Below are 23,657 nucleotides of genomic sequence, written 5' to 3'. Positions count from 1 at the left end.
CTCTATCTCCATTATATCATTGTTCCACATGACAACTTTGTTATATAAGTAGCACAGAAATGAGCATCCCTGTTTTACAGATGAGAAAATAAATCTTGAAGGAACTAACCTATCTTTCACATATTGTATAGCAAATGGTCATGAATAAGACCATGTTTTCCCTATGCTATCTCTGGGGAAAATATGTAGGTAATTTACCTGCTGCAAAATTTCTGATGGGAAAATTGTTCGCTCGAGTCATGACACTGCTAAGTACCCAGGGATCCTTAAAAAGCCTCTTTTGACATGAGTTAAAGCAATGTGAATTCACAATGCTTCTTCTCAACAGAGCTGAGAATCAATTTGAGAATCAAATAGCAAATGTGTGTGACTCTACTTATCCTGGTATTTATCCTGGTATTTAAGGTTTTTCCATTACTTCCTCTACTGAACTTCCTGCCATTGTGCCCACCTTTCCATTGTTCTGTACTCATACATGCTCTTTCTTCTTCTTGGAATGATACTCTGCATTCCCATCTCTATATCCTTGTGAAGACCTCACCACTCCTCAAGACCCAGCTCAAATTAAACTCCTTGAAAAATCTGCTTCCCTTTCGTCTCTCCCTGCCCATACTCTCCCTTGAGAAGTTAACTTTACCCCTGTGGAATTCCCAGAGCAGATCTCCAAGCATTCTCTCTTCTGATATAGATATTTACATACAGTGGCCATTTCCCTGCCCAAATGCCAGACCCTTGAGTTCAAGAATCTCTCTTGATTCATTTCTGTGGCCCCATAAGATGGAGCTTATGCCTTGCACATGGTAGCTTCTCAAGAGCATGTGTCCATTTGTAATGAATAGAAGCATTATTATTAAAGGGGGCAATTTAGGTTGGGTGAGGACACCCAGATGAAACTGAAATAGCTGAGAACAGGCAAAAAAATTCAGGACTGCATGTCCTAAACACTAGACTATTTTTCCATTCTGGATAGGACAATAATGGTCATTATTTTTGTTGTCACACTTTCAATCTCACACTCACATTGAGCCTTTGAAGTGAAATCTCTCCTAGTACCACTGAGTTGGTTCTTCTGTTTGAAGTGATATTCAGTAGAAAGTTATGAAGTCTCTGGTGAAGTGCTGCTCAGTTCATTCTCGAGAGATTCAGATTCTTTTGACCAGCTTGATGTTTCAACAGCTTGAAAAATGAAGGAATGAACCATGTCTGTCTAGACTGACCAGAAAGTAAAAACAAGGGGCACTTTGAAATCTGTGAATCTGACCACAACTGAGAGTTGTACTTAGTCCAAGTAACTGGAAAAATCAGTTTCTTGGATTAGGCAAATGCCTCCCTTAAGACTCTCAAACTGCTAGCTTTCTTCTTTCATAATTAATAGAAAATTATTACATTGACAGACAAGGGACTTCGTATTTGAGCCAATGGGAAAACTTGACGTTGAAACCAGGGGAAATAATTTAGCCCCAAATAGAGTTGTTAATGCCAGGATAAAAGCAAACAAATGTGCTAATGATCTTCCCTGAGAAATGGACTGTGATGAATTTTGATGTATTTCCAGATGGAAAATATATCAGTTCTCTCGGGGTTGGGGGTGGAACACCAGAACAAGAAAATGCTGAAATGGAAGTCAGCAAAGAGCACTCAGAAGATCCCATTTTCATCTTCTAGAGAATGAAAGTGCTAAAGAGATAGAAAATTCTCATTTCAGGGAACCAGATCTGTGGGGTTGTAAGCATCCATGACAAGGCTGGGGGAGGGGGGTCCCTGATTTCCATAACAGGGACTGCCATCACTCTGCGGGCTTAAGGAATTATATGTTGTTGGTTTCAAGATGCAGTGCTGCCTTGCTGTCCTTTTGTGCATTCAGTCATCTTATGGTCCAGCACATATTTATTGCCACCTACCACCTACCCAGCTATTTTCTAAGTGCTTTGTATAGAGCAAAGAAGAGACACAGTCACTGACATTGTAGAATTTCCATTCTAAGTAGTAGGAGACAGACAATAAATACATACATAAATAAATGTATTAAATCAGATAGTTATCAGTGCTATGAAGTTTTTTAAAACTTAGGATAAGGAGAAAACAAGTGCCTTGTGCCAGTACAGAATGGGCTGAGGCATGTTGCTATATTATGTAGGTTGCATAGGAAAGCCCTCACAGTTGATGTGACATTTGAACAGGGACTCTAAGAAAATCATGAGAAAGACATGTGAATATTTGGATAAAGAGTACTGCAGGTAGAGGGGACAGCAAATATAAAAGCTATGAGATATGAGAGTTCTTGGCAAGATCAGGAAAAGCTAGAAAGCTAGCTCAGTTGAAGCAGGGTTGGCAAAGGGCAGAGTAACCCATTTAGTAAGAGATGGAGCAGGGCACATCCTGTAGGCATAGTCTCGTGCTGGAGGAAACAAGATTGTTCAAGTAGACCTCCCTGCAGTAGGTGGGAACACTTCTGAATCTACACATGGATTGTGAAGCAACCCACTCACTGTGCTAAAACAATACTGAAACTGGGACAGGCAAGAGAAGCTGGGGTCTGTGTGAATGAATATGGGTGGCAACTTTTTTTTTCAACTGTGCTCCAAAACTGCTTTGCCACTTCCATGGCGTTTCCTCTCCACTGGCTATGCTTATGCTTACCTCCAAACCCATTGAGACATCTCCATCCTTCACAGCTTAGTCCAAGCAACTGGGACAGTGTAGACACAGTTGAAACAGAATGGAATTTGGTACCTCAAAAACTTGGGTTAAAAAATCTGCCTTTATAATTTAGTAGCTCTCTGACTTAAAGAAACTTATTTAACCTCTTTGAGTCTCAGTTTCCTCATCAATAATAATAAAAAAATAATAAAATGTGCTTTAAGTGTCTTAAGCCATTAAAGAATCATCATTAACCAAGGAGGGTAATTTGTAATCAGTAGATGAGAAAACTGAGGCACAAGGGGTTAAGTAAGTAGTCCAAGGTTACTGCCTAATGGTAGGATCAGGATTTGAACTTGAGCAGCAGGACTCATGCATTTAACCCTATGCTACCTTGCAGGCTGGTGTGCATGCTAAAAGAGATCATGAAGAGAAATAGAGAGTACCTACAAAGTAGGTAGTCAGTAGTTACTACTTCCTGACCATTCATACTTTTTTGGTTGCCCGTGTTAGAGAAACCAACCTGTGCTCATATCTTGTAAAGGGAAGGGAGGGAAAGAGTCTGCCTGAGGGAGCAACATGAACCAAAGGACAGATAGAATGTGGTAGTTGGTGCAGCAGTCACAGTGTCAGTGTCAGCTGACTGGAGTGTGTGTACTGACAGGGGTGAGAGGGGATTAACATGGTAGAGGCAGTTCAGCAGGAAACACATGTTGGAGTCAGACCCTGGAAGACTTGAAGACTAGGCCAAGGAATCCAGCTTTTATTCCGCATGTCATGGGAACTATCAAGGGCTTTCACTGGGAAATTTATATGAGCAGAGTTCTGTTTTTAGAGCATTAATCTGAGAGTGTAGATTGTCATACACTGTCAAGGGTAGGCATGGAGAGCAGCTGGAGGTAATGCTAGCTAGGAGACCTGACAGTAAGCCACATAAACGACCACGATGCCTCTACCAAAGAGAAGGAGGGAGAAAAATGGAGAGGACAGAGGCAGTTGTGCAAGTGAAGGGGATACAAAGAGGTAGAATTAACAAGATTTGATTCTCTTATTGACAAAAAGAATGCAGAAACAGACTCACATAGAGAAGAGACTTGTGGTTGGGAGGGTGGGAGGGGGAGGGATGGACTGGGAGATTGGGGTTAGTAGATGCGAGCTATTACGTATAGAGTGGATGGACAACAAGGTCCTATTGTGTAGCACAGGGAACCATATTCAATGTCCTGGGGTAAACTATAATGGAAACGAATATGAAAAAGAATGTGTGTGTGTGTGTGTGTATAACTGAGTCACTTAGAGAACATGTAGTAGTGGGATGACCTCTATGTGCGGTGGTGGATGTGATGACTGCTCTGACGTTAAATGTCAGAGTTGACAGGCTTAAAGATGAAAGGTACCATGTTTTCCTTACGAACAATTTCTTTACAAGCAAAATAATGTTTCTAAATGGTTTCTACTTATTTTACTCTGTTTTTACGAGCTAGCATAACACAGCAACCATTTAAGTACCTGGAGTCCTTGAGATTTACTTTTTTCTGGGACATGTCTATAGTTGCTGCTGAAAGTTAGGTATGATAACATCTCTGTCCCTGTGACCCCAGTTTTCTTTTTCACAAGCCATGCTCCCACTGAGAGGAAGTGCAAAACTGCACATTTGAAGAAGTGATAGAGGAAACAAAGAGGAGGGTATGGGATTGTCCAAAATCAAAAGTAGGCAGCAAAAGGGATTTAAGTCTGGAAAAGAAAGCTAGTAGTCCCTTCTCCCTTTCCAAGCAGACAAGAATTGCATTTTCTAGTGTTTTGAATTATTGCCCAGAATGTGTGTGTGTGTGTGTGTGTGTGTGTGTGTGTGTGTGTGTGTATGCCTCTATACAAATAAAGCTAGATATAGAATAGATATAGAGCCTGTGCCCTGTACAAGTCAAGGAGTCCCTATTAACATAGAGTACAATGGGAGTGCTCTTTCTGGAGTTGTGCAGTGATGGTTCTGCTTCCAAGGATGCAGAACAGAGGACTGATTTGAGGAGTGGCTTGGCTGTTTCAAAATCTCCCTCCCAGCTCCTGCACCATTAAAGATTAATTTATTGGGGTTACCGTTCTCTAATCCATTAGTATGAATTAGTTCATTCAACTGATCATGGCTGAAGGCTCCATGACTTTCTGAGAAAGCTTAGGAGATGGGGACCTGAAAAATATAAAAGAATAAAGAGAGGAAAGGTGCGGGGCTGGTTTCTGGCAACAAACTTGGCCTATTTCATACACGGGTGAGCTAAGGACTATTCTGCTCTGGGCAATGCTGGAGAATTAATTGAAGTCAGCTTGTGATTGGCCTTAAATGTTGAGTTGCTCTAGGAAATAGGGAGCCATTGATGGTTTTTAAGGAGGAAAATTTATGGAAATAGAGATCAATCACATCTTCCCATCCCCAAACATCAAATGCTGAAGTTACCCATGGGCTCCTGCCTGGACATCTCTAGAAGGGCATTCCCTTCCTGGTCTCTGTCCTTCCATGCAAGCTGACTAATCCACATCAACTCAATTCAGCACATATTTACTGCACACACATTATATATCAGCACAGTTACAAGTTTCAGAAACAGCTGCTAAAAAGTACTGTTCTCTGGCTTCCTCTCTTGTTTTGAATATTTTCTTTCATTTCCTCCCATTTGCAATGCCTTGTGTGACATTCCATCAGGAAGTAACCTTTCCAAGTACTGTCATGTTAGAGCCTTAGGAGAGAACTGATGTGGCCTAGAGTGTTAACAGGAGTGCTCTCTACGATGAGAAATGTATGTTTTCTTTACTCTGGCCAGATTTTTCTAGACCAGAAAGTGAAGGTTTTTTAAAATATTAGCATGTAGTATATTTAACAAAGTGCTTACTGAAAATCCCACAAAATATGTCTTTGCCTCATATTTTTAAAGTACAGAGGCGCTCACCTTGGTTTGTGTAAGCATTCAGTGGTGCATGCTATACTTTATTTTGGCGGCCGTGATACATATCGGGAGGGTGCCTCTCTTTGGACTCCTGGTGAAATTGGCAAACTGTACATGAAGCTGGTCCAAGGATAAGGTGACTTGAGTGAGTTCTGTACGGGAGCCCTCACTGTCTGCTGTACAAACACATGTCTACATTCACAGTCTGATTCATCACGCCTACTGGCAACTGAACCATGCTACGCCAAGTTCTCATCATCTGTTTCTTGGATTATGGCTATAGCTTACCTTCTAACTGTCCCCCTCATTCCAGGCTCTCCCACTCCCCTCCAGCCTCCATATTCTTAAACAAAATCAGACCTTGTCTCTTGAATTTTTAAAAGCCTCCGGTTTCTCTGCAGGGCTGGATGGCAGCAATAATTTTCATCAAAGGTCAGACCGCCCCTTAGATATATTAGAATATACATAAAGAGCTGGCTGGGAAGGAGATAAGTGAGGTTTCAAAAGTCATATATATTTAGCATCTCCAGTGCCTTGAATTCCTTTTGAAAATTTAAATAATATTTATGGATTAAATGAGATGTATGTTTATTAAAAAGGGGGATACTGATCTCCAGAAAGAAGTCCAAACTTGTTCTGTCATTCAAGGTCCTACATGGTGTGGTTCACACTACCTTTCCAGAACAATCACCCATCTTGCTATTGCTAGAGTTCGTACTTGACGTTGATGATACTAACAAGCGTAGGTCTTTGAGGGACTTTTTGTCTGGTTCTGGAGATAAATGCAAAACCTAATCTCAAGTGGTCTCGGCTGTGTTATCATAGAGATACAAGGGGGAACAGTGGAAGGGGTCAATGTGTGGAACAATGGAAGGGGTCAACAAATCTGCTTGGGGGGAAGTGTTAAAGCTCCAGAGATGCATCACAAAGAGTTAGTAATAATCACCTCCTGGACATTGGAGGGAAGACCAAGACAGACAGAAAAAAATAACGCGCATTGCCTTTGAGGCATGTACCTACTGGGATTTTGGGTGGTTGTGCGTTGTCCAAAATGCAAATTGAGGTAGAAGAGACAAGAAGTTACGGGGTTTTATACTGAAATTTATAGGAAACTACAGAATTTTTTTTGGTGGAGAGAGGATAAACAGATGTATTTTTTAAATAAAAATGAAACTACTAGAAATGCAGAGCAAGACTGGTAGTAGTAGAAAGAACAGTCAAAAGGCTATTGTAGTACTCCAGGAGAGAGATGGCAATGGCCTGGATGAGGGCAGTGCAGAAAAGACAGAGGTGGATTTAAGACAGATTTTGGAGGAGGAATTGAAAGGACTTAGAGACCCCATAAGCTCTGATGGAAAAGATGAATTAAAGGTGGTACTGTGATATCCAACTGTGAACCTGTGTGTAAGGTGGTACCATAGGTGGGATGGAGAATGTAGTCAAAGGAGCAGATCTCAGCGGAAGGTGGGAGTTCTGCTTTGAACATGTCAAGTGAGAGGTGCCTGGGGGACATTCATGTTGGAATGTACAATACAGAATCTGGAGCCTAGAAGGGATATCTTGGCAGGAGACATCCATTTGTGGGTGATGATGGAAGACAGATGTAAATATTATCCAGAGTGGCATTTGATATGAGAAAAGATGAAGCTGAAGACAGAACTGCAAAGAATATCTTCATTAGGGTGAATTATTTTTTAAATCAAAAATAAATTTTAATCTGAGAGATTAACTCTGTTTTTCTATAAAAAATTTTAAATATGTTATAAAAAGAATCCCTATCTGACATAGCCATACATAGACTTATATAAAAGTGACTAGGGCATTTGCTCTTAAGTTAAGGGCAATACATCTAAAACACAAAAAACCAAAAAAGAGCTTTTGTATCTCGCCAAGTCTGTTCACCAACAGTAGCACAGCAGTAAGTTTGATTTAGAATTGACTCTGTGTTCTTGCCACCCTTTTATCTTTTGGAAGCTAGTGTTCTATTCATTTCTAAGCCACTAATTATTTTATCAATTTCAACATTCACAATTTTTCACATTGGAATTGATGTATGTTATAGTTTAATTAGCAGTAATCAGTTTTCTTAGTGGTACATAAAGTAATTGTGTATCTTACAGTCTTTGGCTTGTTGGATTCGAAGTCATATGGTAATTCGAGAAGGATGTAGTGAGATGGCCCACTCTGCTCCCTGCTGTCCTTCCCCCCCTGACCTGACTTAGCGGTCCTCCATGAGGCCACAGCCCCCTTGTGAAAAGCCAGGAGCCGGGTGTCAAGGGCTCAGGCCAGGCACTCAAACCCTCTTATGCCGGGGTTTTGCAGGCCCTGAGAGAGCTGGGGAAAGCAAGAACCCACTGACCTCATAAAATGCAAGCCCTTCTCTTCACAGAGGGCCACCCCATATCACTCGGGATTCTGGTTGCAAGCAGCAGGCACCCAGTCCAGTGGGATTTACTGGAAGGAAATCTGGTGCTGACACCACCTCTAGTGAGATTTATTGGAAGGACATCTGGTACTCACAGAATCAATAGGAGGCAGAAGGAACAGGTTTGGAAAAGGGCAAGGCCAAGGGAACCCAGACCGTGGAGCTCTGGAGTAGTCTGGCCGGGATGTCAGACACCGCTGCATGTTGCCCCTCGTTAATCCTAACTGTCCCCTCAGCTTTGCCTCCTGGCTCCAGAGACAAAGCCCCTGTTAGGAGCAAAGCCCCTGTTAGGACACTGTCCAGATCCTGCCTGTGTCCTGGTCACCAGGAAATGGAGAGCAGGAAAATGTCTCTCCAGGGCATCAGGAGAATAAAGTAGGGTCCAGCAAGGCGCCAATACAACAGTAGTGCAAGGGGAATCCCGCCCCGCCAAGACAGAAAGGGGTTTTGATGTTATATTGCCAACAGTGACGAACGGTCCCCTGCACTTCCTTTCCAAAGTCTCAAATGTGTGAGGCCATCAGAGCAGCTCGACACTCAGAGGACTGTGGCGTATTCAAATTGGTGACATTGACTTCATTCTAACTGGTGGAGGAAACTAACCTTTTGGGAGCTCATATAAGGGGTGAGGCCTTGTGCTAAGTGTGTTATGTATAATTGCTGCCAAACATGCAATTACTTGTGTTTAGACCTTGAGAAAATCTTAAGGAAGGAGGACAGTGATGAGCAAACTTTTTTCCAACTAGGGAGAAAGAAGGCAACAACTGCAGACGGTAGAATTTGGGTGCTAAATAAAATAATTTCTAAAAGATGCTGTTGTTTGAAATTAGCCCCTTGGGCTGACAGGCAATTAACTTCTGCCAGTAGTTTAATTTCTCTTGTGTACCTGGTACAGGAAACTGTACATGGGTGGTAATTTTTTTCCCTCCAATCTCAGAGGAAATGTAACTGGGTATGAACTAGTAGCACAACTCACATATCAGTAGTCTGTAGCGGTTCTGCATAAATCCTTTTCTGTAAAGTTATTTAACTGTTTCGAAAATGGTTTCAACAGAAGTAATTCCAATTGCACCAGAAAGGAAACCAGAGTCTTAAAGAAAAATATACTCTCTTTGCTGAGCAAGGCAAACATATCAGTATGCAGAGAAACAAACCAGTCTCTTGTGTTTTATTTCCTTAACAAATCCACTGAAACACTCACTTTCTGTCTTTAAAAGGATGATAGACGAAGAATTCTGTGGCCACTAAAAATTAATGCCTACAGCTGGTTTGTAACTACTTTAAAAAGGCAGGTACTGTTTTTTAAATTTATTTCTCTTTTATTCACAGTATCTCATTATGGGACTTTACACATATTATAAGAACTCATTTAAGAACTCATTGGAAAAAAAAAAGAACTCATTGAAAACATACTCTCTGGGCAAGTATTTTCTATTTAAAGAATTAGATAACCTGCTATTTCCCCACCTACTTCAAAAATAAACTAACACACTTCTATCACAATCTAGCCCTTTTTTTTTTTTTACATTTTTTTATTTTTTTTATTTTACAAATTTAATCAGTTATACATATACATATGTTCCCATATCCCCTCCCTTTTGCGTCTCCCTCCCACCCTCCCTATCCCACCCCTCCAGGCGGTCACAAAGAACCGAGCTGATCTCCCTGTGCTATGCGGCTGCTTCCCACTAGCTATCTACCTTACGTTTGGTAGTGTATATATGTCCATGCCGCTCTTTCACTTTGTCACAGCTTACCCTTCCCCCTCCCCATATCCTCAAGTCCATGCTCTAGTAGGTCTGTGTCTTTATTCCTGTCTTACCCCTATGTTCTTGATGACATTTTTTTCTTAAATTCCATATATATGTGTCAGCATACAGTATTTGTCTTTCTCTTTCTGACTTACTTCACTCTGTATGACAGACTCTAGGTCCATCCACCTCATTACAAATAGCTCAATTTCATTTCTTTTTATGGCTGAGTAATATTCCATTGTATATATGTGCCACATCTTCTTTACCCATTCATCCGATGATGGACACTTAGGTTGTTTCCATCTCCGGGCTATTGTAAATAGGGCCGCTATGAACATTTTGGTACATGTCTCTTTTTGAATTATGGTTTTCTCAGGGTATATGCCCAGTAGTGGGATTGCTGGGTCATATGGTAGTTCTATTTGTAGTTTTTTAAGGAACCTCCATACCGTTCTCCATAGTGGCTGTACCAATTCACATTCCCACCAGCAGTGCAAGAGTGTTCCCTTTTTTGGGCCTCCCTGGTGGCGCAGTGGTTGAGAGTCCGCCTGCCGATGCAGGGGATACGGGTTCGTGCCCCGGTCTGGGAGGATCCCATATGCCGCGGAGCGGCTGGGCCCGTGAGCCATGGCCGCTGGGCCTGCGCATCCGGAGCCTGTGCTCCGCAACGGGAGAGGCCACAACAGTGAGAGGCCCGCATACCGCAAAAAGAAAAAAAAAAAAAAAGAGTGTTCCCTTTTTTCCACACCCTCTCCAGCATTTATTGTTTCTAGATTTTTTGATGATGGCCATTCTGACTGGTGTGAGATGATATCTCATTGTAGTTTTGATTTGCATTTCTCTAATGAGTAAAGATGTTGAGCATCCTTTCATGTGTTTGTTGGCTGTCTGTATATCTTCTGTGGAGAAATGTCTATTTAGGTCTTCTGCCCATTTTTGGATTGGGTTGTTTGTTTTTTTGCTATTGAGCTGCATGAGCTGCTTATAAATTTTGGAGATTAATCCTTTGTCAGTTGCTTCATTTGCAAATATTTTCTCCCATTCTGAGGGTTGTCTTTTCGTCTTGTTTATGGTTTCCTTTGCTGTGCAAAAGCTTTGAAGTTTCATTAGGTCCCATGTGTTTATTTTTGTCTTTATTTCCATTTCTCTAGGAGGTGGGTCAAAAAGGATCTTGCTGTGATTTATGTCATAGAGTGTTCTGCCTATGTTTTCCTCTAGGAGTTTGATAGTGTCTGGCCTTCCATTTAGGTCTTTAATCCATTTTGAGCTAATTTTTGTGTATGGTGTTAGGGAGTGATCTAATCTCATACTTTTACATGTCCCTGTCCAGTTTTCCCAGCACCACTTATTGAAGAGACTGTCCTTTCTCCACTGTACATTCCTGCCTCCTTTGTCAAAGATAAGGTGACCATATGTCCGTGGGTTTATCTCTGGGCTTTCTATCCTGTTCCATTGATCTATCTTTCTGTTTTTGTGCCAGTACCATACTGTCTTGATTACTGTAGCTTTGTAGTATAGTCTGAAGTCAGGGAGCCTGATTCCTCCAGCTCCATTTTTCGTTCTCAAGATTGCTTTGGCTATTCGGGGTCTTTTGTGTTTCCATACAAATTGTGAAATTTTTTGTTCTAGTTCTGTGAAAAATGCCATTGGTAGTTTGATAGGTATTGCATTGAATCTGTAGATTGCTTTGGGTAGTAGAGTCATTTTCACAATGTTGATTCTTCCAATCCAAGAACATGGTACATCTCTCCATCTATTTGTATCATCTTTAATTTCTTTCATCAGTGTCTTATAATTTTCTGCATACAGGTCTTTTGTCTCCTTAGGTAGGTTTATTCCTAGATATTTTATTCTTTTTGTTGCAATGGTAAATGGGAGTGTTTCCTTGATTTCACTTTCAGATTTTTCATCATTAGTATATAGGAATGCCAGAGATTTCTGTGCATTAATTTTGCAACTTTACCAAATTCATTGATTAGCTCTAGTAGTTTTCTGGTAGCATCTTTAGGATTCTCTATGTATAGTATCATGTCATCTGCAAACAGTGACAGCTTTACTTCTTCTTTTCCCATTTGGATTCCTTTTATTTCCTTTTCTTCTCTGATTGCTGTGGCTAAAACTTCCAAAACTATGTTGAATAAGAGTGGTGAGAGTGGGCAACCTTGTCTTGTTCCTGATCTTAGTGGAAATGGTTTCAGTTTTTCACCATTGAGGATGATGCTGGCTGTGGGTTTGTCATATATGGCCTTTATTATGTTGAGGAAAGTTCCCTCTATGCCTACTTTCTGCAGGGTTTTTATCATAAATGGGTGTTGAATTTTGTCAAAAGCTTTCTCTGCATCTATTGAGATGATCATATGGTTTTTCTCCTTCAGTTTGTTAATATGGTGTATCATGTTGATTGATTTGCGTATATTGAAGAATCCTTGCATTCCTGGAATAAACCCCACTTGATCATGGTGTATGATCCTTTTAATGTGCTGTTGGATTCTGTTTGCTAGTATTTTGTTGAGGATTTTTGCATCTATGTTCATCAGTGATATTGGCCTGTAGTTTTCTTTCTTTGTGACATCCTTGTCTGGTTTTGGTATCAAGGTGATGGTGGCCTCGTAGAATGAGTTTGGGAGTGTTCCTCCCTCTGCTATATTTTGGAAGAGTTTGAGAAGGATAGGTGTTAGCTCTTCTCTAAATGCTTGATAGAATTCGCCTGTGAAGCCATCTGGTCCTGGGCTTTTGTTTGTCAGAAGATTTTTTATCACAGTTTCAATTTCAGTGCTTGTGATTGGTCTGTTCATATTTTCTATTTCTTCCTGATTCAGTCTTGGCAGGTTGTGCATTTCTAAGAATTTGTCCATTTCTTCCAGGTTGTCCATTTTATTGGCATAGAGTTGCTTATAGTAATCTCTCATGATCTTTTGTATTTCTGCAGTGTCAGTTGTTACTTCTCCTTTTTCATTTCTAATTCTATTGATTTGAGTCTTCTCCCTTTTTTTCTTGATGAGTCTGGCTAATGGTTTATCAATTTTGTTTATCTTCTCAAAGAACCAGCTTTTAGTTTTATTGATCTTTGCTATCGTTTCCTTCATTTCTTTTTCATTTATTTCTGATCTGATTTTTATGATTTCTTTCCTTCTGCTAACTTTGGGATGTTTTTGTTCTTCTTTCTCTAATTGCTTTAGGTGCAAGGTTAGGTTGTTTATTCGAGATATTTCCTGTTTCTTAAGGTGGGATTGTATTGCCATAAACTTCCCTCTTAGAACTGCTTTTGCTGCATCCCATAGGTTTTGGGTCGTCGTGTCTCCATTGTCATTTGTTTCTAGGTATTTTTTAATTTCCTCTTTGATTTCTTCAGTGATCATTTCGTTATTAAGTAGTGTATTGTTTAGCCTCCATGTGTTTGTATGTTTTACAGCTCTTTTCCTGTAATTGATATCTAGTCTCATAGCATTGTGGTCGGAAAAGATACTTGATACAATTTCAATTTTCTTAAATTTATCAAGGCTTGATTTGTGACCCAAGATATGATCTATCCTGGAGAATGTTCCATGAGCACTTGAGAAAAATGTGTATTCTGTTGTTTTTGGATGGAATGTCCTATAAATATCAATTAAGTCCATCTTGTTTAATGTATCATTTAAAGCTTGTGTGTCCTTATTTATTTTCATTTTGGATGATCTGTCCATTGGTGAAAGTGGGGTGTTAAAGTCCCCTACTATGATTGTGTTACTGTCGATTTCTCCTTTTATGGCTGTTAATATTTCCCTTATGTATTGAGGTGCTCCTATGTTTGGTGCATAAATATTTACAATTGTTATATCTTCTTCTTGGATTGATCCCTTGATCATTATGTAGTGTCCTTCTTTGTCTCTTCTAGTAGTCTTTATTTTAAAGTCTATTTTGTCTGATATGAGAATTGCTACTCCAGCTTTCTTTTGGTTTCCATTTGCATGGAATATCTTTTTCCATCCCTTTACTTTCAGTCTGTATGTGTCTCTAGGTCTGAAGTGGGTCTCTTGTAGACAGCATATATATGGGTCTTGTTTTTGTATCCATTCAGCCAGTCTGTGTCTTTTGGTGGGAGCATTTAGTCCATTTACATTTAAGGTAATTATTGATATGTATGTTCCTATTCCCATTTTCTTAATTGTTTTGGGTTCGTTATTGTAGTTCTTTTCCTTCTGTTGTGTTTCTTGCCTAGAGAAGTTCCTTTAGCATTTGTTGTAAAGCTGGTTTGGTGGTGCTGAACTCTCTCAGCTTTTGCTTGTCTGTAAAGGTTTTAATTTCTCCATCAAATCTGAATGAGATCCTTGCTGGGTAGAGTAATCTTGGTTGCAGGTTTTTCTCCTTCATCACTTTAAGTATGTCCTGCCACTCCCTTCTGGCTTGTAGAGTTTCTGCTGAGAGATCAGCTGTTATCCTGATGGGGATTCCCTTGTGTGTTATTTGTTGTTTTTGCCTTGCTGCTTTTAATATGATTTCTTTGTGTTTAATTTTTGACAGTTTGATTAATATGTGTCTTGGTGTATTTCTCCTTGGATTTATTCTGTATGGGACTCTCTGTGCCTCCTGGACTTGATTAACTATTTCCTTTCCCATATTAGGGAAGTTTTCAACTATAATCTCTTCAAATATTTTCTCAGTCCCTTTCTTTTTCTCTTCTTCTTCTGGAACCCCTATAATTCGAATGTTGGTGCGTTTAATGTTGTCCCAGAGGTCTCTGAGACTGTCCTCTGTTCTTTTCATTCTTTTTTCTTTATTTTGCTGTGCAGCAGTTATTTCCACTATTTTATCTTCCACCTCACTTATCCATTCTTCTGCCTCAGTTATTCTGCTATTGATCCCATCTAGAGTATTTTTTATTTCATTTATTGTGTTTTTAATCGATGCTTGATTCGTCTTTAGTTCTTCTAGGTCCTTGTTAACTGTTTCTTGCATTTTGTCTATTCTATTTCCAAGATTTTGGATCATCTTTACCATCATTATTCTGAATTCTTTTTCAGATAGACTGCCTATTACCTCTTCATTTGTTAGGTCTGGTGGGTTTTTATCTTGCTCCTTCTCCTGCTGTGTGTTTTTCTGTTTTCTCATTTTGCTTATGTTACTGTGTTTGGGGTCTCCTCTTTGCAGGCTGCAGGTTCGTAGTTCCCGTTGTTTTTGGTGTCTGTCCCCAGTGGCTAAGGTTGGTTTAGTGGGTTGTGTAGGCTTCTTGGTGGAGGGGACTACTGCCTGTGTTCTGGTGGATGAGGCTGGATCTTGTCTTTCTGGTGGGCAGGTCCACGTCTGGTGGTGTGTTTTGGGGTGTTTGCGGACTTTTTATGATTTGAGGCAGCCTCTCAGCTAATGGGTGGCGTTGTGTTCCTGTCTTGCTAGTTGTTTGGCATAGGGTGTCCAGCACTGTAGCTTGCTGGTCGTTGAGTGAAGCTGGGTGCTGGTGTTGAGATGGAGATCTCTGGAAGATTTTCGCCGTTTGATATTATGTGGAGCTGGGAGGTCTCTTGTGGACCAGTGTCCTGAAGTTGGCTCTCCCACCTCAGAGGCACAGCACTGACTCCTGGCTCCTCAACTTGGGATGATTTGTTGTCTATTCATGTATTCCACAGATGCAGGGTACATGAAGTTGATTGTGGAGCTTTAATCCGCTGCTTCTGAGGCTGCTGGGAGAGGTTTCCCTTTCTCTTCTTTGTTCTCACAGCTCCTGGGTCTCAGCTTTGGATTTGGCCCCGCCTCTGCGTGTAGGTCGCCGGAGGGCGTCTGCTCTTCGCTCAGACAGGACAGGGTTAAAGGAGCAGCCTCTTCGGGGACTCTGGCTCACCCAGGCCGGGCGGAAGGGAGGGGCACGGAGTGCGGGGCGAGCCTGCAGCGGCAGAGGTCGGCGTGACGTTGCACCAGCCCGAGGCGCGCCGTGCGTTCTCCCAGGGAAGCCACCCCTGGATCCCGGGACCCCGGCAGTGGCAGGCTGCACAGGCTCCCGGAAGGGCGGTGTGGACAGTGACCTGCGCTCGCACACAGGCCTCCTGGCGGCGGCAGCAGCAGCCCCAGCGCCCCACACCCGTCTCTGGGCTCCGCGCCCTCAGCCGCGACCCGCGCCCGTCTCTGGAGCTGCTTTACGCGGCGCTCTTAATCCCCTCTCCCCGCGCACCAGGAAACCAAGAGGGAAGAAAAAGTCTCCTGCCTCTTCGGCAGCTCCAGAGTTTTCCCGGACTCCCTCCCGGCTAGCCGCGGCACACCAGCCCCCCTCAGGCTGAGTTCTCGCCGCCAGCCCCAGTCCTCTCCCTGCGCTCTGACCGAAGCCCGAGCCTCAGCTCCAGCGCCGCCCGCCCCGGCGGGGGAGCAGACAAGCCTCTCGGGCTGGTGAGTGCCGCTCGGCACCGCTCCTCTGTGTGGGAATCTCTCTGCTTTGCCCTACCCAGGTATGTGGGGAGTTTCTTGCCTTTTGGGAGGTCTGGGGTCTTCTGCCAGCGTTCAGTAGGTGTTCTGTAGGAGTTGTTCCACGTGTAGCTGTATTTCTGGTGTATCTGTGGGGAGGAAGGTGATCTCCGCGTCTTACTCTTCCGCCATCTTACCCGGAAGTCCAAGGCAAATTCTTGAAGGGCCTATTCCTGCCTGGGACGAAACAAGGGGCAGGAGACCAGATGGGAGGTCACCATGATGCATCAGACAAGTGAAGGCCTGGCAGAGGCAACAGCTGCTAGTGCTGGAAGGTCTCTTGCAGAGGCAGGAGGTGGCTGTGGCTCACCGTGAGTACCAGGACATTGGAAGCAGAAGTTCTGGGAAGTACTCCTTGGTGTGAGCCCTCCCAGAGTCCGCCATTAGCCCCAGCAAAGAGTAGCCCTTTTTATAGCCAGGCCCTTATAGAATAATATATTTCCTAAAAGCTCTAAGTGGCACTGTCTGTCATGACGTTGCTTTTGATTCTTCCAGGATTTTTTAAAACAAAAATCCTTATAGCTGAGAAAGGTGAGAACTTGATACTATTTAAAGCTGACTAGCCAAAGTCATTTGGTGAAACTGACTTTGTTTTAAGAACCAAAAAATTTGAATGTACAAACTAGGTGATTCTAATAAAAACACAGTTGTTTTCCATAGTCAAATGAGCTGATAATAAAGTAATTTAGACCTTGACCTATTCCACCCTTTGGGTCTATGGAGTGAGATGGAAGAATCTATTTGTCGTTAGTTTTACTTCCCCAAGATCTTCCCGCGGCTCACGCCTTAACTCCTTGAAGTTTTTGCTCAGTGTGTCCCTTCCTGACCACTCTATTTAAAATTTCACCTCTTCCTCCCCTTATCAGCATGCCAAATGTCCCTTTTCAGCTTTCTCTGTCCCCATCCCACTTACCTGACACAGTGTATGTTTTGTTTATTTATTTGTTTGCAGTTTCTCTCCCCTAACTCATGGAAGCTCCGTGACATGAGCACAGAATTTTTTTTTTTTGTCTGTCTTTTTCCCTGTCCTGTGCCTGGCACCTGGCACATAGTAAGTGCTCAGTAAATATTTTCTGACATACAAGCTAAGGCAACATTTATTTGACGGTTTCTCTGTATGGATGTTTGCAACTCTCCTGGTGGTTTAAAAAGCAATTTCACATCAATACTTTTGTTTATTCTCACAATAAATTTGTGTTTTAAGACAGGGTTATTATCCCAATTCAGCAGATGAGGAAAAAGGCCTCAGAGAGTTTCTACAAACTATGTAAAGTCAGGGGCTGGCAAGTGGTAGACTCCAGCCTTGAACTCAGACCAATTACTTCCCTTGAAATGCTGCTCCCACCCAAGCTGCGAATCTGTCTGGCTGAAGGAATACAGCAATGCTTTGTAGTAAATGTTGCTGGTCAGGTCTCAGGAGAGTGTATTCCACAAAGTAAATAAGAATAGAGTGTGGGTGTGGCATATATAGTTTTGATAAATAAAGCAACCCATCTGTTTAGCTCTCAAGGGTGTGAAACCTAACTTCTCCTCAGCTGAGTGTTACATGCGCTGACCTCCGGGAACTGGGAGAGCAAACCATGTGATGTCCACCTCTGAGAGCCTCCACACACCCCTCCTCTGAGCAGCGCACCTGCTGTGCTTCAGGCTTTTCTCCACGGCATTTCTATTTCATGACAGCTGTGGGTAGGGAGGTAGTATGCGTAATGGTTAAAGATCAGATCAGATCAAAACATGCAGAACCAGGGCTTCCCTGGTGGCGCAGTGGTTGAGAGTCCGCCTGCCGATGCAGGAGATACAGGTTCGTGCCCCGGTCCGGGAAGATTCCACCTGCCGCGGAGCGCCTGGGTCCATGAGCCACGGCCGCTGAGCCTGTGCGTCCGGAGCCTGTGCTCCGCAACGGGAGAGGCCACAACAGTGAGAGGCCCGCGTACCGCAAAACAAAACAAAACAAACAAACAAAAAACATGCAGAACCAGACAAAACCTGAAGCTCAACGTGGTTGGGAATTTCTTTGGGGGAAATTACTCTGTCCCCTCATCTATAAAATTAGGTTGGTAGTACCAATTCAGATAAATAAATTAGATGATACAAGTAAAGCATTCATTGTTATTATTGTATATCTCATTATCTCTTCTACTAGATTATAAGATCATAGAAGGTAAGGCACACTACTGGCTTTATTAGTTTGCTAGGGCTGCCATAACAATGTCCTATAAACTGGGCAGTTTAAACGGTAGAAATTGAATGTCTCACAGTTATGGAAGCTAGAATTCCAAGATCAAGATGTTGGCAGGGTTGGTTCCTTCTGAGGGCTATGAGGGAGAATCTGTTCTATGTCTCTGGTGGTTTACTGGCAAGCCTTGGCACTTCTCAGCTTGTAGAAGCATCCCCCAGTCTTTGCCTTCATCTTCAATGGCATTCTCCCTGCATGTGAATCTGTGTTTAAATCTCCCCTTTTTATAAAGACACTAGTCATGCTGGACTTGGTGCCCGCACTACTCCAGCACGCCCTCACCTTAAACTAACTATATCTGCAATGACACTATTTCCGAATAAGGTCACATTCTGAGGTACTGGGGGTTAGGATTTCAACATACAAATTTGGGGAGGGGGACACAGTTCAACCCATAAGGTGGGCTTTGTCACCTTTGCATTTGTTGTATTTACTTGTATTTAGTAAGTGCCAGGGAACGGCTGCTGAATCCATTGGATTTAAATACTTGTCTCTAGAAGGTTCAGAGATGGAGCTACTTCCCAGCAGATTAGTGGCCTTTTGAAAATTGCCTCTCCATCCAAGGTTTACCAGAAGAGGAAACTTGCCTCTCTCTAGTGCCTCACTGGGCTTTGTGTTAGGTCTTTGGGTCAGGAAGATACATCATGTTGAGGTGAATATTTTGTTCAGTACCTTCCAAGCTGGTTTTTAATGGGCAGATAGCAGAAATATCTTTATATATAAAGATTTAGATGTGTTATTTATAACTTAACATGTTGAAGGTCTATTTGTCTAAAGATCTGGGTAACAGTGTACTTTTCAAAATTTTAAGTGCACATTTTTGTCTCACAGGTATGTGTTAGTAATAATGCATTAGTAATAACTGTGTTAATGTGTTAATAATAAATGACAGTTTTCCTCAAAATTGTTTTACATTCTTTCCAATATGTATTTAGTGTGATTATAAGGTAATGATGTTGGTTCCATAATCTACACACATGCATATAGATTACTGTATTTCAATATCTAAATTGCAGTACTATACTTTATATATCCATATTTTTAAAATGGATATTCCTTCCACAAATCACTTGCTTAATATAATGAAGAACTTTTAGAGCTGCTTTTCAGGCTATACGTATTTGTTTGGGCATTTAAATATACATATATAATGCATTCTCTAAGTGGTTAGAGCTGAAATTTTGAGTTACTATAAATCTCAGAATTTATTGTGATGGAAATGGGACTCTCCATAGAGCTTTGGATCTTATAGAACATCTGTAAATATCAATATTTGTTGAATGAATGAATATATGAATGAATGATGGGGGTGGAGGAAGTGAAGTCATTTCTTTTGAACTCCATTTGAGCCAATGAAATCAATATAATACTTGAGTGAAGGTAATATATTTAAAAACCATGGGAGCAAGTTTTGATTTTTTATACTGTTTTATTCCTGTAAGTTGGATTTTCTTGTGACACTTTGTCTTGCCCCTCCATCCTCTACACCGTGACTGATGATTTCAAGCACTCTGCACTGAAAGGGACCTCCAAGAAAGGCAGTTTTGGAGGAGAGAGAGAGAGTAGGAGCACATTTGCGTGGGGCAGGAAGGGCACTGTAACATCTGGAGGTGGTGGCCGACTGGTACCGTTTGTTAGTGCTCATTAAATTCACATTAATGCATGAACTGCTCTGAATGTGTAAATGCCATTTCAGGTTGGTTGCTTTCTCCCAGGCCAATGGCAATGACTTTTGGGGCCCTACCCCAGGTTGTTTACTTGCCAATGGCATTTGACCTGGGGTCAGATCTGTATTTAACCCTGTCCTGTAGGTCAAAACCAAATTAATTTGGTGAGAATGAAATTGGAAATGAGTCGTCTGTACAGCAGGTGTCCCCTGTGGAGAATGTGCTACAGGTGGAAACATTTTAAGATCTGTTCCTGGCCCATCTCCGAAGAAGCTTCAGAGGTCAGAGAGGCAATTCCAAGACATCCCATGTGGTGAGGGCCTGGAGATGGATGTAGCAGGTGCCGACTCAGGGCGGTTTTCTCAGAAGCGTGGAGTACTTTCAAAGAGGCCCTTTTTGGAGATAATGTATTCATATATTCCTGAACGTATATCTTGGGCATTCATCGTGGACTGATTTACTTAGAAGCCGCCCTATGATTGGAACTTTACCCTCTGCCCCCATCTCCCACCATCAGCCAGACACTTTGATTTGAAGGAAAGAATATAATGCATTTTTCTCTTTCTTTTTTCTAGAGGATGAGGATGATGAGGAAATGGTAGAACCTAAAGTTGGCCAGGATTCAGAACTGGAAAATCAAGACAAAACACAGGAGGTGAAGGAAGGTATGGTGTGGGAGCTAAATTGAGTCATCATTTTATTGCTGTCTTTTTAACCAACCTAAGGGACTATCGAGGTAAGTAAAAATTAAACGTATACCTCCCGCGTGGAAGGTTTTCTGTGATTGATCAATACATGACATTTAGCAACATAAACTGTAATCCTTTATTTTTTTGACTGACAGAAGCAAATAAAATACGAACCATCCACAAGTCCAACAACAAATCCAGTCACATTTCCAGTAAAATTATTACTAAATAGCAGTAAAATAAGACACTTGTTATCCATTGACGTGTTATCTAGTTCACGCCATCATATATTCCCAATGATAACAGTAAAGGAAAGGAGCAGGTATAATTATTATGTCACTAAATTCTGAGGTTTATTCGTGTGATCTACAGAGAAACATTAACCGTGATCATCACTATTAACTAGACTATTAAAAGTTTTCCTCCACACTCTGCCCATAGCAGAAGGAGCAGCCTTTACATGCTCCAGTGATAACAATGACTAGTATTTATTAGGGGCTTACTAGGTACTTGGCTCTCTCCTTAACACTCCAGAGATAATATGTACCCTTCGCAACATCCTTTTGAAGCAGATACTATTATTTTCCCTATTTTATAGATAGAGAAATAGGAAAAGAGAGGTTTAAAAATGTACCCATGGATACACAATGTGTAAGTACACGATCCAGGATTTGGAGTTGACTCCAAAGCCTATACACTTGCCCACAAAGCCATCCTCCTGTAATAGCACTGGATTTCAAAAAACAAGAAAACAATAATGAAAAAAGAAAAGAAAGGAGAAGGCAAGAAATGCTATAGCTGATGTTTCCCTAAAAATCTAATTTTGTGTCCCTTTGAGATTTTCAGCCTATGGAGAAAAAGAGAATTTTGAGATTGTCATTCTTATTAAGAAATGGAGTGTCCATGAGAATGGAGTATAGATTAAAAAGATTCTTCCATATTTCCTACTAAATGTCCCAAGTTTAGAACAACGTAAGTCTAATTAGAATTTCATTTGATTTTTAAATTTTCGATTTGCCCGTGGCTCTGGCGCAGTGCATGGCACATGGTTGTCCCCGGGGACTTTGTAGGAGTGAGTATGTACTGGTCATAGGTACTCACCTCAACCTGCCCAGGCATTGAGTGAGGTGGATTACTGTTAAGTTCTAGGGTACGGCCGTAGGCAGGCAGAAGATTCAGCATCTTTATCTTTAACAGTAGCGTCCACAGAAGGCACAAGTTACTCTTTCTGAGAGATTCTAAAAGGATTTGATTGAAGCAAGTTCACATTTAAACCTCCTACTAAGAACATGTATATTTTTAAGCTGGTGAATAGAATATCATTAACACAGGTGTAGCAAGAGACAAAATAAGTCAAAGTTTACTAAAATACCCTCACCCTCTTTTTTTTTTTTTTTTTGCAAAATATCCTTAAGATGTACTGGGTGATAGGAGCCAGGGTGTATTTTGTGTGTCTTGGCACGGATTCCCTCCTGCCCCCCAACCCCAATCTCCAAATTCTCTTCTCTGGCAAAGCATTGCAACCTCCTTCTTAAGTTCTGAGCAAAAACACCCTCCAGTTTTAACTCTCACTCATGCTTCATGGCATGGATTAAAGTCCTGTTAAAAGTCCAAGAGAAGTTTGAAAGTGCATTTCCTGTTACTGCCGCGCCGTGCATCTTAAGTCTCTATTAATGGCTTTTCTGCAAATTAGCACATAATGGGTTAAAAGCATGTTTATGTTGGCATCAAACTCTCTCTGGCTATTTTTTTTTTTTTTAAGCAAGACAGTATTTTGCAAACTTTTTAAAGAATCTCTAGCAGATACAATCGTGGCGCCATTCATACAGCTGCATGGTAGTCAGGGCTGTGTCAGCACTTCCATAGGAACCCTGAGTTTCAGGGATTTATTACTTAGCCATAAACATTTGCTCTGAGCTGAAACTTGACATACACAGTTTCAAACCAGGGAACACATTTTTGAGAAATCTGGCCTTTTTTGGAGTTAAAAAAAAAATGCTGAGGGGGAGATGGGAAAAAAATCAGTGCTCACTAGCTTTTGACATTTTTGCCCATGTGACATCAAAAATGCATTAAACAGTAAAGAAATATGGGTTTGATTTATTACTCTTCTCACTCTTTTTTCCACAACAGAGTAGGGAAAACAGCAGGTAGCTTTTAGCTTTCAATAAAATTTTAGGAAATTTCTATACGTGAGTGTCCTAGTATCTTCATGTTTAGAGATTTAAAGCAACAGAATCGGAAACGTGACTCTTGTAAATGCACATTAACTCATAAACCTCACATTAACTTCAGAGAAGGACATCATTCTTTATTAGTTTGGTTTGGTTTTCTTGCCCTTGTTTTTGAACTGATTTCACTGTAAAATTCAGTAAGAGCTACTGTCCCTATTTAATCTGATTTAATATTTAAGTTATGTGGGTTTACTTATTTATTTTTTAATCTTTTTGATATATTATTGAAAAATATTTAAAAGATGTAATTTTTATATTGAAATTAAAGCTACATCATTGAAACAAGGCAAGACATTTCTGAAATGGATATTTAAAAAATTACTTTTGACCTAAAGATGAGATTGTAAAATACTCAATATAAATTGTGGATTCCATTACGGATTTTACATTTTTACAGAAAAAAAAAATCCAGGAACTCTAGAAATCAAAAGATATAGTGTCTAGTAAATAGAGTAAATCAAAAAGAAATTGAAAAAGTACACATTCAGGTCAATAAGAAAACTTAAGAAGCATAACAAATAGGATAGAATCAACATGAGAGACACATAAAAAAGTATTTTCAGGTACAATACCAAGACTAATTAACCTTTCTATAATAAAAAGAATTAAAAGTAGACCCTAAAATAAAATTCATACTAGATTTTAATTTT

The 23,657-nt window shown here is 41.0% G+C and overlaps 1 protein-coding gene across 8 annotated transcripts in view; it reads left to right on the top strand.

The window, feature by feature from the left end:
- The window catches only part of DYNC1I1 (dynein cytoplasmic 1 intermediate chain 1), a 343,604-nt gene that overhangs the window by 183,486 nt on the left and 136,461 nt on the right, over positions 1 to 23,657 (top strand). For all 8 annotated transcript variants that reach the window (XM_060108140.1, XM_060108139.1, XM_060108137.1 and 5 more), the window contains one exon: positions 20,660 to 20,749. In XM_060108140.1, the coding sequence (XP_059964123.1) occupies positions 20,660 to 20,749 (90 nt within the window). The remainder of the gene's footprint in view (positions 1 to 20,659; positions 20,750 to 23,657) is intronic.

Source organism: Mesoplodon densirostris, chromosome 9 (genome assembly GCF_025265405.1).
Source record: "Mesoplodon densirostris isolate mMesDen1 chromosome 9, mMesDen1 primary haplotype, whole genome shotgun sequence".
NCBI lineage: Eukaryota > Metazoa > Chordata > Mammalia > Artiodactyla > Ziphiidae > Mesoplodon > Mesoplodon densirostris.
The sequence above is the reverse complement of the archived record's forward strand: the minus strand, read 5'-3'. Positions and strand labels throughout refer to the sequence as shown.